The sequence below is a fragment of the Sorex araneus genome, chromosome 1 (genome assembly GCF_027595985.1).
Source record: "Sorex araneus isolate mSorAra2 chromosome 1, mSorAra2.pri, whole genome shotgun sequence".
NCBI lineage: Eukaryota > Metazoa > Chordata > Mammalia > Eulipotyphla > Soricidae > Sorex > Sorex araneus.
This window is the reverse complement of record NC_073302.1, coordinates 334,218,696-334,235,348: the sequence shown is the minus strand read 5'-3', so window position 1 is coordinate 334,235,348 and position 16,653 is coordinate 334,218,696. Positions and strand designations below refer to the sequence as shown.

Genomic DNA, 16,653 nt, shown 5'->3' with positions numbered 1-16,653 from the left:
GTTTAAAGAAAAGTATTAAAGGGTTTTAGAGAATGCCCGTTTTTCACTGGCCTTTGTCACACTTAGGTAAGTGTGCTGATGATAAAGTTGTTTTTGGGTGAAGTGTAGCCTAGACCAAGCACGATATTAAAGAATGATAAAGCCAAAGAAACAAGAAAGGCTCCACATTAGAAAAGATCCTCTCACTATGTCTCCAAGACCCAGAATGAGGGGATCAAGACACTGGCCATGTCCCGTCAGTCTGTAAGAGAGAGTGACACCGTGTTATGTTCTGATTTCAGTCTTTATTGTGAGAAGTGAGTCTTAACACTAGGTTGGACATCAGTTCTTAGATTGGTTGGAAGCTTTGCTCTCTCAAGCCTTCTACTTTGTTGAACCCCTTAGCTTTGGCCTTGTGTCTTTTTCACTCAATTTCACCATTCTTTTCCAGGCTTAATATTTTTCTAGGCTACAGTTCACTTCAGATATTTTCATAAGCAGATCAAATTTTTCAGTGAGTATTAAAAGCATCAGCTGGGAAAGATCATTTTCAGAAATGGTTGTTGACAAGCTCCTATAGAACTGTAAGGGAACAAAGGGTTTGGCTGAGAAGCAGGCCACATTATTAATCTCAAATGTTAATTCTTGAAATCTGGTTGCCTGGCAGTAGAAAAACTTTTAAAGTAGACCCCTGGCATTTTCCGGAAGACTATCAGAGTTCCAGGGGGTCACTGAAGGCCTCACAGCTCCAGTGTATGAAACCTTGCTGACAGCTGCTCCCTCAGCCCAGCACAAGCTGACCTTTGGGCAGTGACCATGTGTCTATCACTGTGGCATGTGTTGAGAGGAGAAGGGGCCAGTCATGTGCTGCCAAACCAGTGTCAGGCTCCATGGTGGCACCTGGGCTTCCCTAGGGATGATTCCTGAAACCTTCACATCTAAGTCCTGGGCTCCTTGGGGAATAGGTTGTTTTAATAATAAAGTCAGAAGTCAGAGCATGTTTCATGGAGAAGAAAAACAAATGTGACGATGTATATTCTTGTCAAAGTTAAAAAATTGTGTGATGTTTCAAGAATGGTATAAACTCACCCATCTGCATTCAGACCATGAAATTTTCCTTCCTGAAAGCTGCTATCCTTGCTCTGGCTGACTCTAGAGCACAAGTCCTAGAGCAGAAGGGTTTGTCATAAAAGTGGGGAGTCTGTGGAGGGAGGGGAGAAGGGAAGAGAGCAGGCCAGCAGGGAGAGATGAAGGTGTGGCTGCAAGGAGGGGAAAGGAAAAACTTTGCGCCTCACCAGTGAGAGAGGTAAGAGGTCTCAACCTCAGGAATTTCTCCAGGCACATGGGAGTACATTAATATGAAGAAAACTGTAAGGAAAAAAAAGACCTTTCACCTGAGATAATGGCCCCTACAAAGAGAAAAGAAAGTAAGCATGGAATAAGGATATAAGACAAACTGAGGGAAAGTGGGGGGAAAGATGGGTGTCTCTGAGGCAACAGGGTCCTGGGAAGGTGGCACGTGTAAACACAGGCAGGGAACAGGTGTCCAGGCTGGAGGAGTCTGTGCTCTTCCGAGCATGGAAGTTCAAGAAGATGCTTGTTTCAACTACTGAGGACTTTTTTCCATGTGAAAATGCAAATTTTTTAATTCACAGGAGATTTCTGGAACCATTGGTTTTATACTATGAACAATAATACTTCAGGACTGAGCAAGAGTCCCCAAAGATAACTTGTTCAGTAAGTTTAACTGGCACCAACAATCTCTCTACACAACCAACGTGAATGCTACCATATTCTGTCAGAAAGCACAGAGGCCCATGAGCTTGTGGAGAAATTTCAAAAGAAAAAAAGCAAATAGGATAAAAGGATAGGAAAGATGGAAGGGAGAGAAGAAATGAATATTGAGTTTGGAAGAGGAGAATGGGAGAATCCTGGCATCTGAACAGAATCAGCTTGGTTCCAGCCAATAATAATTATCCTAACTTCTTACATTTACAGAGCTCACAGTTGCAAGTAACCCACTTTTTAAAATTTAGGTAACTCTTATAAATACTCAAGAAAACAGGCTTTGAGGTTCATCTAACCACATACTAAAAAGAAGAAAAAAGAAAGAAACCAAAGTAAACAAAATCAAGTTATTCAAGCAAAACTCAAATTGACTTGGTTAACCAAAATTCTAGTTTAGATAAGTATTCTTCCTTCTTTCAGTTAAGAGCCAAAGGCCAGGGGTGAGAAAATTTAAAAACTGGACAAGGTACAATGTATGTGAGAGTTGGCAGTGACCAGCTATCCACTGAAGGGTCCCAGAATTGGCTCACTAACATATCTTTTTGACAAACATTCCTAAAAACTCATCCAGTGAAAAGAGAAATTCTTGTTGAAATTTAATTTAATTAGTATTTTTCTTCATTTCTACCCTACTTCCAACATGTCCTGACCGGAAAAATCTCAACCTCAGCTTAAAAGGGTCAAATCATCTATATCAGTTTATCAAGGGTAAATCTGATAAAGAACTAACTTTCTAAAAGAATTTCACATATGTCTATGATGAGAAATATGTGCCCAATCAGAATAAGTAAATTCATTCCATCTTTAAACACAAGATATTAAGTATCAATTCCTAAGTATATAGTGGTAGTCTATTATGCTTAATTATATTTATTTCATAATATATCATCTACTGAAACTTCCTTTAACAGAAGAAGATGCCATATCTTAAACTTGTCCAATAATCTCTGCATACTGAGTATTTAAGAAACACTAATGACAAAAAATAACTAGGGACCTGTATTCTTGGTATACCAGCATCTTACCTCCTACTGCAGGACTCGTCCTACAAAGGAGATGTCCTGTTGAAAGCAGAAGGTGGTGGAACTCCTCTCTAACCCTCTTCTCCCTAACCAAATACCCGTATAGATCAGCTGTCTGCTGTGACGTCATCTCTCCCTAGAGGCAAGCAGAGAAAGAGTCCTGTCAGCTACACTGAAGGCATTTTTGCCTGCAACTTCCTGTTCAGTTGTAGTAGGGTCAGTAAGTGAAGTCTGCCCCACAGTGCTTCAGCCTAAGGCCCCTTTGGGCAGGAGAGGATTCATGCTGTCCCACCAGTCCATCTGCTTATTAACATAGTTCATGGCCCTTAACACTTCTCTTTCATCTGGACAACTGGAGACTACCAATGAAAGGTCATACTGTAAATAGTTGACACACAAATGATCTGTTGGCTGGAAAACAAAATAAACATTCCAAATGGAGCTCCTAGAGGTAGAATCAGAAACTCAAAACAAAAGCTTACAAAAGATTATAAATAACATAGAGGTCTAGAATTTCTTGAAACATAAGCACTTAAGATTCATTTGGTAACTGCTTTGTCTTAAATGGAGAATACAAAAAGATTTATTAATTAATATGGATTTTTGGCATCTAAATGCTCAAAACACTGCATTCTAAATGATGAAAAATCTACAAAAGTATAAATAAACCCTCCAGGAAATCTCATAAACTTTTCAAATACATTTACCTAGCAGTGTTCTTTCTTCTGTAACTTTCAAATAACTTTGAAATGACAAAGAACTACTCTACTTTTATTTGCTGTATTTTATGAAAAGTCCTCACTTAATCAAAATCTATATTAACAATCAAGTTTCCTAAAAACTTGAGAAAATCAATATTTAAGTTTGCTTTTCTTTGTCTTTTTTTCATGGCCACACCAAGTGGTATTAAGGCTTCTTTCTGAGTGCCTACGTGCTATACTATCTGGCCCAAATGTTTGATTTTCAACACCTACAAAAATTATAATCCAATTAAAAGCACAAGAAAAATCAAAATAGAATCTTAATAAGATCCACAGAAGTGTGAAACACAATTTTTTTATGAGAGGAAATTTCACATTTATGGGTATGGCAAAAGTATAGGAAGTAGGCCAGACATCACATAAAGAACATTGTTACTTACCAACCATTGCACTAACTTCCCCAGCCATTAGTGTTTCTACAGTGTTGTTGTATAGGTTCACATCAATGATACCTTTTCGAATGGTCTCTCCTACTTTGGCTCCCAATAATACAGAGCCAGTGGTTTCAAATATTGAAGCCAAAATGCATGCCTGCCTCAAAGTCACCACACCAGAGCCCACGGCTGTACCGAATGAATTGGCAACATCATTTGCACCCACAGAAAATGCCAAGATAAAAGCTATGATAAAACCTAAAATGACCATCCACAAATATTCATCCATGGCCATTTTGGAAAGTGGGCTCCAGGTACTTGTCTTTTGCAGAAATATTTTAAATAAACAAAGCTTGAGGTTCTAAACGTCGTAAGGCCGAGAGTTCTTGTAAACAGTGCGTTTGCTCTGGGAAGTGCTGGACAATGTTAGAGCCTGAACAAACTGCTAACTGCTGGTTTTCAAACTACTGTCAGTACAGTTCATTTGGTTATGTTCAGTCAGCAGTGAAAGACATTCCATATTTTTCCTCCCACTCTGGGAAAGCTGTGATGTCTTCTCCTGTAACAGAAAGAAACAAAAGGAAATCAATTACCCTAAATAACCTGTAACAGTTTGTTTTTTCAAAAATAAATGTTTTAAGCCTACTAATGAGATTAACTTTGGATTGTGACATAAAACAACTCAAGGAATCTAATAATTGGGCTGACACACTCAATCCCACCCTCTGGCTGACTGCCGGCACCCCGCAACTGAAGCAGCCTGTATACTAAGAGGGAGAGAGTGTCACAGTGTTTGGTTTTCAGCAGTTTGAACAAATATAGGCAGCTGTTATTTCCAGAAAGAATAAAAAAGCCTCAGAAGAGAAAAAGATAAATCAATCAGAAATTCACTTGTACGGTTCTTCAAATACGTGGTCTGCCCAATTTCTGGGAGTACCGATTAACATAAGTGATTGTGTCACACCCTGGGCAATGGTAACTCATCTACCCGTGTTTGGATGCATTAAACAATGATAAATTAGGAGCATATTACACATGTGTCTAAAAGTAAGTTTACAGGTTTGGGAAGAAAGTGACTCATCCAGGGGCAAGAGTGATAGTACAGCAGGTAGGGCATTTGCCTTGCACATGACTGACCTGGGTTCGAACCCGGAGGCTGCCAGGAGTGATCCCTAAGATAAGAGCCAGGAATAAGTCCTGAGCACCACTGGATGTGCCTCCCATGAAACAAAGTAACTCACCTAGAGGGTAACAAAGGTGGGCACGGAGGGCCTGACTGACGGACTGGAGGAGGCTAGATAACAAAAGCAAGCCAGTTCATATCGGATTGGGCCACCTCACTTGTTTACTTACTTCCCCTCTCAGAAGGAAAGCTCATGGTCTCATAAAGACATGGCTTCAGCCCCTCTCCTTTCCTCCAAGGTCCTTGCAATTCCTTGAAAACACCATGTAGGCTCACGTCAGAGCCTTTCTACCTCTGTCTCCATCTGCCAGCAAACATTTCTGGGTCAGCTGCACAGCTCACTCCTCATGCTACCTAAGTCTGGGCGCAAACGTCACCATCAGGACCTTTCATGACCTTTCAAAAATGGAATTGTTCCTCCCCACCCCCAACACACATGCTATGATCCATCACTGTTATCCTTATTTACTTTTCTGCTTATCACACCATTTGTTTTTACATTAATTCACTCATTTACTAGTTTACTCCTCTCATCAGGTTACAGGGACTTTGTGGTTCATAGCTTTATGTCCGGTCTAGACCTCTGCCTTGCATGTGTAAGCCCTAATAAATTTGCTGAATAAATGAAGAAAGAAGCTATTAAGCAAATGAAGGAAAGCCTTGCATATTCTTCCCTCTAGAATGAAGAGGAGATGTCACAAATTAAATATATTCCTAGCGTAAAAATAAGGTATTTTTTTTACCTTTTCAGTACGGTATTTTTTCAAACAATGTTCTGTGATTATAAGTACCCCAAATTCTGTGTCTATCAAAGTACCAAATCTGTACCTAATTTTTTTTTTCTTTTTGGGTCATACCTGGCGATGCACAGGGGTTACTCCTGGCTTTGCACTCAGGAATTACCCCTAGCCGTGCTCAGGGGACCATATGGGTTGCTGGGATTTGAACCCGGGTCGGTCGCGTGCAAGGCAAACGCCCTACCCGCTGTGCTATCTCTCCAGCCCCTGTACCTAATTTTTTAAAATCATTTTGAAATATACAATAGCACCTAGCACAGTGATTCTTTATTTGGGGGTCACATATGCCAGTGCTCAGGGGTTATTCCTAGTGGTGCTCATGGGATCATGTGGTGACCAGGACTGAACCATTTCCAACATGCAGAGCCTCTACTACAGCCCACTCAGCTGTTTCTCCTATGTGACTCAATCAAAAATGACTGAATTGAATAAGTTAGGCTCATATGTTATGTCCTAGGTAATATAATATCAGTCAACACTAAGACTATTTAGCGAGAAAAGAGAACACAAAATTTCAATATTCATTGTGATTCTGGCAATATTAAAAAATCATCAAAAAGCTGGGCAGATAGCCCAAGTGGTAAAGGACAAACTAGCATGGATCCCTTGGCATGCCGCGCCGCAAACCTTCAATGTATAACTCTGGTGACTCTTGAGCACTGCTGGGTGTGCCTTGGGATCTCTGGAGTGCTGCTGGGCATGTTGCCTAATTTAAAAAAATGTTAACTGAAAAGATCAGAAGATAAAACACTAAAATTATAACCGTGCTTGAGTTTGAATGGTAGTATTATAGATGAGTTTTTCATTTCCTTCCCAAAACACATACTAGTATTATAAACTACTTTCAAATTAAAATAACAAGCAATAAATATATATTGAACACCACCTATGTAAATGCTATGGAAACACAACGAAACAGGAAATTGACAGTGTGTGATCTTGTCATTTCCTGAGATGTATAGTCTATGTAACTCTGGAGACTCAGATTTCAAGTGAGACAAATGAAAAGGCTACTTGAAAGGCCAGATCAAACCTTCCACAAAAGCAGTGTTCTTTAAGTATGATGGCACATCAAATTTGTGAAAGAAAACAAAGAATTAAAAAGCATGTATGTGCGCATGAAAGAAGCATGATTGTTTTTATTGAAACTTACTTAGATGTGAGGGGAAAGAAAGTACGTGTTTGGGAGAGAACACAACTCTCCATAATGGAAAAAGCTGGTAAAGAGACCGAGACAAGCAAGCAGGAGGTGTGTTCAAGGGGACATGGGCTTAGAAGTATTGAGGAGCCAGCCTAAGAGTACTCTCAACAATGTGATCTGTCTACACAGTACAAAGGAATCTGGAAGGGATCTTCTCAGGGTAGGCTGCCATCAGGCTAATGAGAACACCCAAAAGGTATTTGAGATTCTCCTCTATGTTGTCCCTAGGAGTCAAGGATGAAGGGTGGCGAGGGGCCAGCACAGGAAGCTTCCGGACCAGTGAGGGAAGGAGGCATGCACCAGGGTCCTAAGAACAGAGCAAGCACGGCAAGTGCTTTCTGAGTACAGGGGAGGCCCGCTGCATTCCCAGGAGGCAGGAGTTCACTCCAGGCACTTTCCTGACCATCCGTGAGGAGGAAGCCTCCATGCAAGTTGGGGGGCACCTCAAAGACAGTAGCCATGGGATCAATAATGGGGTGCCTTGAATGGATTTTAATTTTCAGATAGGACCAGATTTCCCCATTACGAGAGGGGATTCTGGCAGCAGGATAGAAAAGGAGTGGGAAAAAAGAATGAGGGTCTGGAATACAGTCAGTAGGGCACTTGCCTTGCACGCGACCAACCCATGTTTGATTCCCAGCAGCCCATATGGTCCCCTGAGCACCGCAGGAGTAATTCCTGAGTGAAGAGCCAGGAGTAACCCTTGTGCATCGTTGGGTGTGACCCCAAAAAGGAAAAAAAAATAGAAAAAAGAAGGAGTGTAGAGAGTCTACTTTTGAGTCCTGAGGGTGGTTGTGGTACACACCGAGGTGTCCTGGCCAGGAGAGCTGCTAAGCCAAGAGAAGTGACTGAAGGAGGCATTTCAGGGGCTAGTCACTAGGGCTTGGGGAGATATGTACTGGGGAGCCAAGAGCAGAGAGCTGAGGTTAGACAGTTCTCTATTGTCTTGCATTATTTTCAGTTTGCTTCTGATCTTTTCAGGTGGTAGGATGGTTTATATGATAACAGGGAATAGTTGCAGGAGAACAGAAAAGCACCAATGCAGTATGTCCCCTGCTCAGTTTTGCTTGGAGAAGTTTTTCACCTGATCTTTATAGCTTTGGGCCTATTCCAAATCAATACCACTCCCACATATATGATCCAACATAACTTACTTTCACAATCATGTCTATGTTCCTTTTCTACTTCACATTCATTTCCTCAGGTAACTTAAGTGCAATAAGCCTCAGTTAAAGAGAAAAACTTGTCACTTTCTTTGAAACTAAGTGATACTGATCTGGTATTATATCAAGTCTACTTTTAATAAATAACAACTTGATATTCCTCCTTCCCCATTAATTTTCATTTACCACAAGCAAAATAAAACAAAGTACTTGAATAACTACACACTCTATTGTACAGAGCAAGATGCCAGTGCTGTTAAAACCAAACCAGTGGTCTGCAAGATCACAGTACAGAAGGCCAATCTGGTAATTTAGCCAGAATGCAGAAAGCCTCAGTTCCGAGTAGGTGGCATCTGACTATGTTCAACATATCAGAGTGCTGGATGTTTGAAAGTTGTTTTTTTGATGTGGGATCAAACCACTGGGGGAGTGGCACCCTTATTCTAAGTGCTAAATATCTGAAAGAGCCATATTAGGCTCCTGGGCTGAGATGTGGCAAAGGAGTCCATTTGCTTCACATGTGCAAGGCCCTGGGTCCTGTCCTTGACACTACCCAAACCAAAAAATTAGTCCCCTATCTCGTATCAAAATGAAATAACGTGAATGTAAAAATTGAAACAATGAAAAAAATCCTGGCAAATATTTATAATGGAACAGGTAAATTGAGACAAAATATTAAAGGCCATTAATAGAAAAGATCGATACATTGAGTTAATAGAAATCATGTAGCTTGGAAACAGGATTTCCCAAAAGTCTGATAAAAAGCATCAGCAGAAATGCCCATTCTCTTGCAAGTCTTTCTAAGTCTCCTAGAAGGGCCTTTTCAGAACCACCTTGACCCATCGCTGTGTGAGTGCTCCTGTGCACTCTTTGGTGGTGAAGTAAGGTGACTGGATGCCAAGGCAACAAATGTCAAAATCACTGGAAAAGTCTGACCTTAATTATAGTCAATTTAAAACATAAACTTAAAAAGAAAAAAAGTCATGAAGGAGAACTGGAACAAGCTTTGCTTGCTCTCCTTCCTCCTATGTTTCTTGTATGATTGGGATTCAAAGACTGAAGGTCACAAGATATCCTTCAATTTCAAAGCCACCAAACTTTTGGATTTGAGGGAGAGATCAAAGAGTGTTTTGAATTAATTAAGAAGGACAAAGAGGTTTCAGTAGTACGCTTCCTTTTCTTAGTACTTGCAATGACTTTTGAACAAACTTCTAGGCTTTCAGCCTAAGCTGCTACCATGTCTGTTCCCAGACTCTTGCCTGGCTCTCCTCCGCCCGCAGGTGTGCAGGCAGGACTTCTGAGGTAGGTGCCCATGATTCTCTTCCTACACTTTCCTTTCTAAGCCTTTGTTTCAAGTCTACCCAATATTCTTTGATTCCCACTAGAAATCTGAAAGTTTAATAAACAACTGAAAATATTCTCAGAATATTTTAGGCAGCTTTGTATATTGTTTAAACACAGGGGTGTTGTTTAGGACTTTTTTTTTTTTTTTTTTGCTTTTTGGGTCACATCCAGCAATGCACAGGGGTCACTCCTGGCTCATGCACTCAGGAATTACTCCTGGTGGTGCTCAGGGGACCATATGGGATGCTGGGATTTGAACCCGGGTCGGCCGCGTGCAAGGCAAACGCCCTACCCGCTGTGCTCTATCACTCCAGCCCCTGTTCAGGACATTTATGCAGAAAGGGGTGTGGGTGAAAAGTCCCAGCTCTGGAATGTTGCCAGGGTCACACCCAAGATGATCCCTGACCTCCCAGGTACACAGCTGACTTGTTTTGGCCCACCTTGCCCAAAAACACTCCACCTTTCTGCTCAGCCCTTGTCACCCTCTCTTAGTGCTACCCACTGAGCTCCTGATCAGAGGTCAATCTGAGCTTCTGACTCTTCCAGGGTACCTTCAGCTGGAGGCCGATCTATGTCAGCCTCCTTTCTGTGTGTAATTCTGCTTGAGGAGCTGTGCCTAAGATTTCACTAATCTTGGGCTGGAGCGATAGCACAGCGGGTAGGGCGTTTGCCTTGCACGCGGCCGACCCGGGTTCTAATCCCAGCGTCCCATATGGTCCCCTGAGCACTGCCAGGGGTAATTCCTGAGTGAAGAGCCAGGAGTAACCCCTGTGCATCGCCGGGTGTGACCCAAAAACCAAAAAAAAAAAAAAAGATTTCACTAATCAATTTCTCCCCAAAGCAGGTTGAGGGGCCCCGGTATTCTGAAGTGATTTTCCAGTGCCTCCTCTAAGCCACATTCTGTTTCCACCTTCTTTCTTGGAAGCTCGGGTTGAATCTTCAATTCTGAGACTTAGAAATATGAAAAAATTGATCTTCATATCAATGTCCTTTTAATTTTTGATAACATTCATGATGTAGATCTTGTCATAGGGAATCCTTATTAACAATATCATTCATTTTTGTTTGATTGGTTTGATTTGCTTTAAAGGCCATTCCTGGAAGTGCTCAGGGTACTGTGAGATGCCAGAAATGGGACCCAGGACTCCTGATCTTCCTATAGAAATTTTTCATTACTGTATCACTATCATTCTGTTGCTCATCGATTTGCTCAAGCGGGCGCCAGTAATGTCTCCACCGTCCCTGTCGCATTCAGGGGAATGAAGCCCATTATTGTTACTGCTTTTGGTATGTTGAATATGCCATGGGTAGCTTGCCAGGCTCTGCCGTGCGAGATTCTGCATCATTCTCTTCCGGGAGAGCTTTCTTTTATAGTCTCTGGATCTTGGCCATTGAAGAGATTACATGGTGCTGGGGGCAGTTTGTGGGTGTGACTGCCAAGCTACTGGGGATCTGGGTGGAGGAGGCCCAGTCCCAATCTGTGCAGGCTTGGAGATCTCAGCCACGGGTCCAGCAGACCTGGGTTCCTCTGTCAATGAAATTTTTCATCACCAGGAAAAAAATCATTAGTATGGATGGATGTTAAATGTGAACTGGATTTCTGTGGTGATTTCTCTGAACTATCTATGTTGAATGATTATGTTTTACCACAGAAATGAATATATTATCGATGACAGCTACAATCCAATAAAAGAGTAAAAGTATATTCATGAAGATACGATTAAAATTCCTGTTTTCACACTAATGATAAACACTGAAACATTGCCAGAATAGCTCTGAGACTTGCGTTCACTACCTTTAACAATAAGTGCACAGAACAATCTATGGGAACGCAGGAGAAAAGCTGACGAATTCTGACTAGGAAGAAGCAAGGAAGGATGAAGATGAGCAGAGTAGGAAGAGAACATCAGAGGGCAAGGCCAGGCCCAATGTCAGGCCCAGCTGGGCACAGGGACAAAAACAAAAACAAAAAATCATAGGAATAAAGGGAATACAAAGTTGATAGCCTGATAGTAAAGAAGTAAAACCTTCAAGTGAAAAGCTGCAGGTTTAAAATCCAGTGTAGGGCCATGGAGATAACTGAGTACAGCTGGTTCTGGTTTGGGAGTCCTCAACCCCTTCTGGGACTATCACATGGTGAGGCCTGAGCACTGATTGGCTGAGTCTTTCCAGGAGTGGCCTCAAGACACTCTTTGCATTATCTGGGTGCCATTTCCAGTGTACTAGGTACTGCCCAAACTGTGGCCCTCATTTATAATTCTATCAAAAAGGGTATATTTGTCCTCCTACATGGAGAAGATGAAAAAGCACCAATACTCAGAGATCTTAGTCCATTCGAGGCCAGGGAGTATCTGGCTACACAACTCCAGATAAGTCAAATAAATGATTGATCTGAAAATGTGAATAAATGGGACTCAACATGGAATCTGTGCTCAGTGTTGGGAACCAATACATGATGACTGCTATTATTAGAAGACAATGTCCTGAGGCAATGCCAAAGAGCTTGAAGCATAATCTCAGCCTTGCTATTACCTAGAAGTGTTACACTGAACAATTCCGGTGCTAAACATCCATATAACATTGGGGAAGTCAGGTACACCATCTAAACCTCACTTCAACATATGTATAACAGGGGTCAGGGAGATAGTACAGGAGTGAAGGCACATGCCTTGCATACAGTTAAGCCTGATTTGGCCCAGATGTGGTCCTGAGGGTTCCTGAATACCGACAGAGGGGACCAGGTAATTCCCAGCACTGAAGGAGTCCAGGTTGTTTGAGCACTGCTTGGGAGATCAGACCCTCTCTACTGCCCCCACTCCAAAAAAATCTGTACAATGGCAATAGTAACAATGTATGTATTTACATATTTATTTATATATTGCAGAACTACTGTTAAAATAAAATTTACTGCAAACAGAAGTGTCTTTTAAATTGTTTTTAGCCTCCAGCAATTTGAAGGTATTGGTACCACTGGAGCCACAGGAAGAATAACAAACCAAAGTCCCAAATTCTTTCTAGAATGCTCTTTTTCTCTCTGATGCTCCCCACCTCCTCTAGCAGCCAGGCAGAAATCCTCAGTCCACTTTCCTCTAGTTCTGCCAGTCTTCCTTTCAATGCCAACTGTGGCCTTGTCCATGGTTAAAGATCAATATCTATTGTAAGGCACAGGTACTTTTAGGGGTGGAGGGGAGTGAAAAGGTAAGAAAAAAGAAACTCTAAAAGGTTCTATGAGAACACACACACACAGTAGTACACTTTGGAGAACAATGTGAAATTTCTAACAGAGTGAAGCAAAAGTTTACCATCACACCCACAGTTGCTGCAGAATGAATAAACATGTCTACACAGGAACTTTGTTTGAGTAAGGTGGCAGTTACCCTACTGGGTATGTTTCAAAACTCATAAAACTAAATACAATGTAGTGTGTGAGCTTTATTCTATATGTATTATATTCTGAGAGAAATTATTGAAAAACATTAGCATATATGAGGTAATGAATATATTAATTAAAATAGGTGGCAGGAATCCTATCATAACGTATACATAGCACCATGACATATACTGCAAGTATCTTACACTTTCATTTGCCAATTAAACCTCAGTGAAGCTGAAAAGAAAAATCTTGATTATGAATGATAATATTAATTTTCTGCAATTTTCGTTCCCACATTGCTTCCTTCTCACTAATTCTCGAGAGTAAGCTATATAAATTGAAAGAAGAATTATTAAATGAAATAAGAAACATTCTGTCTAAGGACCCAAAACTGGCCAGATCAACCAAATGAGGAAGGGCTTGGAGACAGGTTATCAGACTTTGCATAAAACAATGACCTCAAAATGCAAAGAGCAAATGAAGATCAGTTAAAAGTGATGACTGACTTAGGACTGCAAGTAGAATGCTTCACAGAAAGGGACCAGACATGACCCTCTGGGAGCAGGAGTCCTGTAGCTGGGTCACGTGACTGACCTGTGTTTCCATCATGGCAGAGGCTGACACTCCAATAGAGGAAAGCAAAGAGTGGCCACACTGTGGCCAGAGGTCGAGCTAGAACCACAGAAATAGTCCCCCTGGAAATCACTCTTATGAAGGGCCATAGGTGGAAGATAATCACGACACTTCCTATTCTAAAGGCCAGATGAAATTCACCTTCAAGGAGGGGAGTAGAGTATGAGCCAGCAATTATAAAACTCTCATTGGTTCCACCTGTAAGGACAGGTATAAAGATACATACAGTTCAAAGTAAGTAAGTGTTGATTTTCATATGGGAAATGGAACCTGTGCACCTACCAGGCTGGGTCAGAAGCATGGCCGTCCCAGCAGAACTCTGTCTTGAACAAGAAGCATTCAGGCAGTGGATAGGCATTCTTTAGGCTATTAACCTCAAAGTTCAAAAAGTTAGCCAATATTTTGAGATATGAACAAGTTCTGATGTTTATGGTCAGGAGAAAGAAAATGGTTCTTCTGTCCCTAGAAAAGAGGGTATTACTGTATCACTGTCATCCCGTTCCTCATCGATTTGCTCAAACGGGCACTGGTAACATTTTTGAGATTTGCTGTTACTGTTTTTGGCATATTGAATACACCACGGGTAGCTTGCCAGGCTCTGCCGTGCGGGTGAGATACTCTCGGTAGCTTGCCAGGCTCTCTGAGAGGGGCGGAGGAATCGAACCTGGGTAGGCCATGTACAAGGCAAACACCCTACCTTCTGTGCTATTGCTCCAGCCCAGAAAAGAGGGTGGCTGAGAAAATATCAGTAACTTCTAAATGACTAAAGTAAATGACCATGTAATATAGAGCTGACTGGAGTTCTTCATGACATAACGTAACTAAATGAGTAACAGTGGCATGTACCATATGCCCTCATTATTTACAAATGCCCTACCAGCAAGACATGCAAGGCATGCCAAAATTAAATGCAGCTCTCTCTAGGTCTTCTTTACATTTTATTGGGTATTATTCAATGTTTTCTACCACGAGAAATTACTGCTTTTATCATGGGGAAACCCTTTCTTTCATTCTAGATCAACCTGGAAAGCCCAGGCAGCCTGGAAAATAGGCAGTTCAGCGTGAAGCAAGAGCAACAGGGCTGTCCTGCTCTGGGAGGGGCTGGAATTCTCTGACCCTCTCCTGACTGGGGCAGTCAACAGTCCCGGTGAGTTTATGGAATATAGACAAGCTTATTTTTGTGCTGTCTAAAGTTTCCACTGCAGACAGGGTGGCCGCAGGCCTTCTGTCCTCTCTCCTTCTCCAAGCCCTGTCTTGGGATAGCCACTTGGCCTTCTGCATTTTTGTCATTCTGACATTTAAATTTCTTTCTTTCTGGATCTTAAAACATTTGTGTTAGATGTTTTTCTACACAGCCTCTTGTTCTCTGGAGTAGCAGTCAAATCTATTGAGTAAACATATTTTTCTAAGTATAAAGAAATATAAAGCAAAAATGAGGTGAGATTATTTAATTAGGATAATTTGAATTAAAAGGTTTAGAAGATCCTACATGACTTACAAGAAAAGCCGTTTTTAATTATTTATTAAACAAATTTTTTTTTTGCATTTTAGGTCACACCCAGCAATGCTCGGGGGTTACTCCTGGCTCTGCATTCAGGAATTACTCCTTGGGGTCTTGGGGGACCATAAAGGATGCCGGGGATTGAACCCGGGTCAGCTGCGTGCAAGGCAAACGATTTTAAGAAATTATTGATGCCTCAGAAACTATAAGTACTATTTCCTTGGAGAAGCTGAAGTGGAGTCTGACTTCATTTGGGTTATGGGAAGAAAGTTTGTATTTATTATTTCTTTTTTAGAATTTGTAATTCAGTGATTCCATGAAAAAGTCACTACAGGGAGAAATATATCAGCTACTCTTTATCTAATTTGCAGATGTAGCCAACAGTCTTTCATTGTTACAAAAAGATTACATTCAGGAGAAAAACTGCAAGCGCTCATTGTGATGAACTAAATTAAGCTCCCATCAGAAATGTGGAATTACCTGAGACAGAGACTTTAAAAGCAGATTGTTACCAGCTTGCTGGAAAGTTGGAGGCATAGCCTCTTTCAAAGCAAGGACAAGAACTGCCGAGGTTTCTGCATTTAGTCCCTCTCAGAGACAGAAATGGCCTCCATGCACTTTCCCCTTTCTCTATGCATCACCAAAGGTTACTCCCAGATAGTCTCTGAACTTTATTTCTTATAATCCATGACAAAACAAAACAATTCATTTTCATGGACAAATCACTAACAAATTACTTCTATCAAATGGCAGAGCTAGGAGCACTTGTTCCAATCCTGTGCCCTGAAGTGTTGAACTGTTTGGCTAAGTTCCTGGAGCTATATTAGGGAAATACTTTCCCTTCAGTCACCATCTAAAATGGAACCAAGCATGTAAATAGATATCTTGGTGCTCACATACTTATTTTCTCATTTTGTTCTGATTATAGTGGGAGCTAAATAAAAATATGAATGATACAATAAACAAATTGATTACTATTACATATTCCATTATTAGACATTAATATAAATAGGAGAATTAAGAGCTGGAGATTATTATTATCTTAACTCTTTTCCATGCCTAACTTACAGCCCCATAGCTCTTGCTATCATTCCAGACGTTACTAAGCTAAAGTTTTTAGGCAGCAGTGAAAGCTGGAGAAGAAAAAAGATCATTAAACTGATTTAGTGCAGCTTTTCCTCTTTGCAATGTAGAAAAGCAAATGTGATTCAATTTTATCATTAATGATAATTCAGGAGTAAAAACAGTCTAAGAAAGGCAGTAAGTTCACAAAACTATTCATTCAATTCGCAAGTCAGGTAAAAATTTAGCAAATTTTCATAAATCCCACTGAAATGCAAAATTTTTACTAAGAAACCATAAGCATTTGATTGATAACAACTCCAAAGACTATGGAAAAAGAAGTTAAAAATATATGATGTTTACTGAGAATTATTTCTAAATTCTCAGAGTGCTCCTGACACTTAATTCCATATGCATGACTAGATAACCCTTCTTGGGCAAGTCCATCTACATTTTTTCCTCTCAGAAACTT

General features: G+C 40.9%; 1 protein-coding gene across 6 annotated transcripts in view; it reads right to left on the bottom strand.

Moving 5' to 3' along the window:
• SLC20A2 (solute carrier family 20 member 2) overlaps positions 1–16,653 on the bottom strand; it is a 113,140-nt gene that overhangs the window by 52,257 nt on the left and 44,230 nt on the right. For 5 of the 6 annotated variants that reach the window (XM_055138218.1, XM_055138284.1, XM_055138479.1 and 2 more), the window contains one exon: positions 3,931–4,483. In XM_055138218.1, the coding sequence (XP_054994193.1) occupies positions 3,931–4,219 (289 nt within the window). In that variant the 5' untranslated portion in view covers positions 4,220–4,483. Of the gene's footprint in view, positions 1–2,792; positions 2,926–3,930; positions 4,484–16,653 lie in introns of those variants that run through there. The other variant, XM_055138540.1, reaches the window with a different exon arrangement.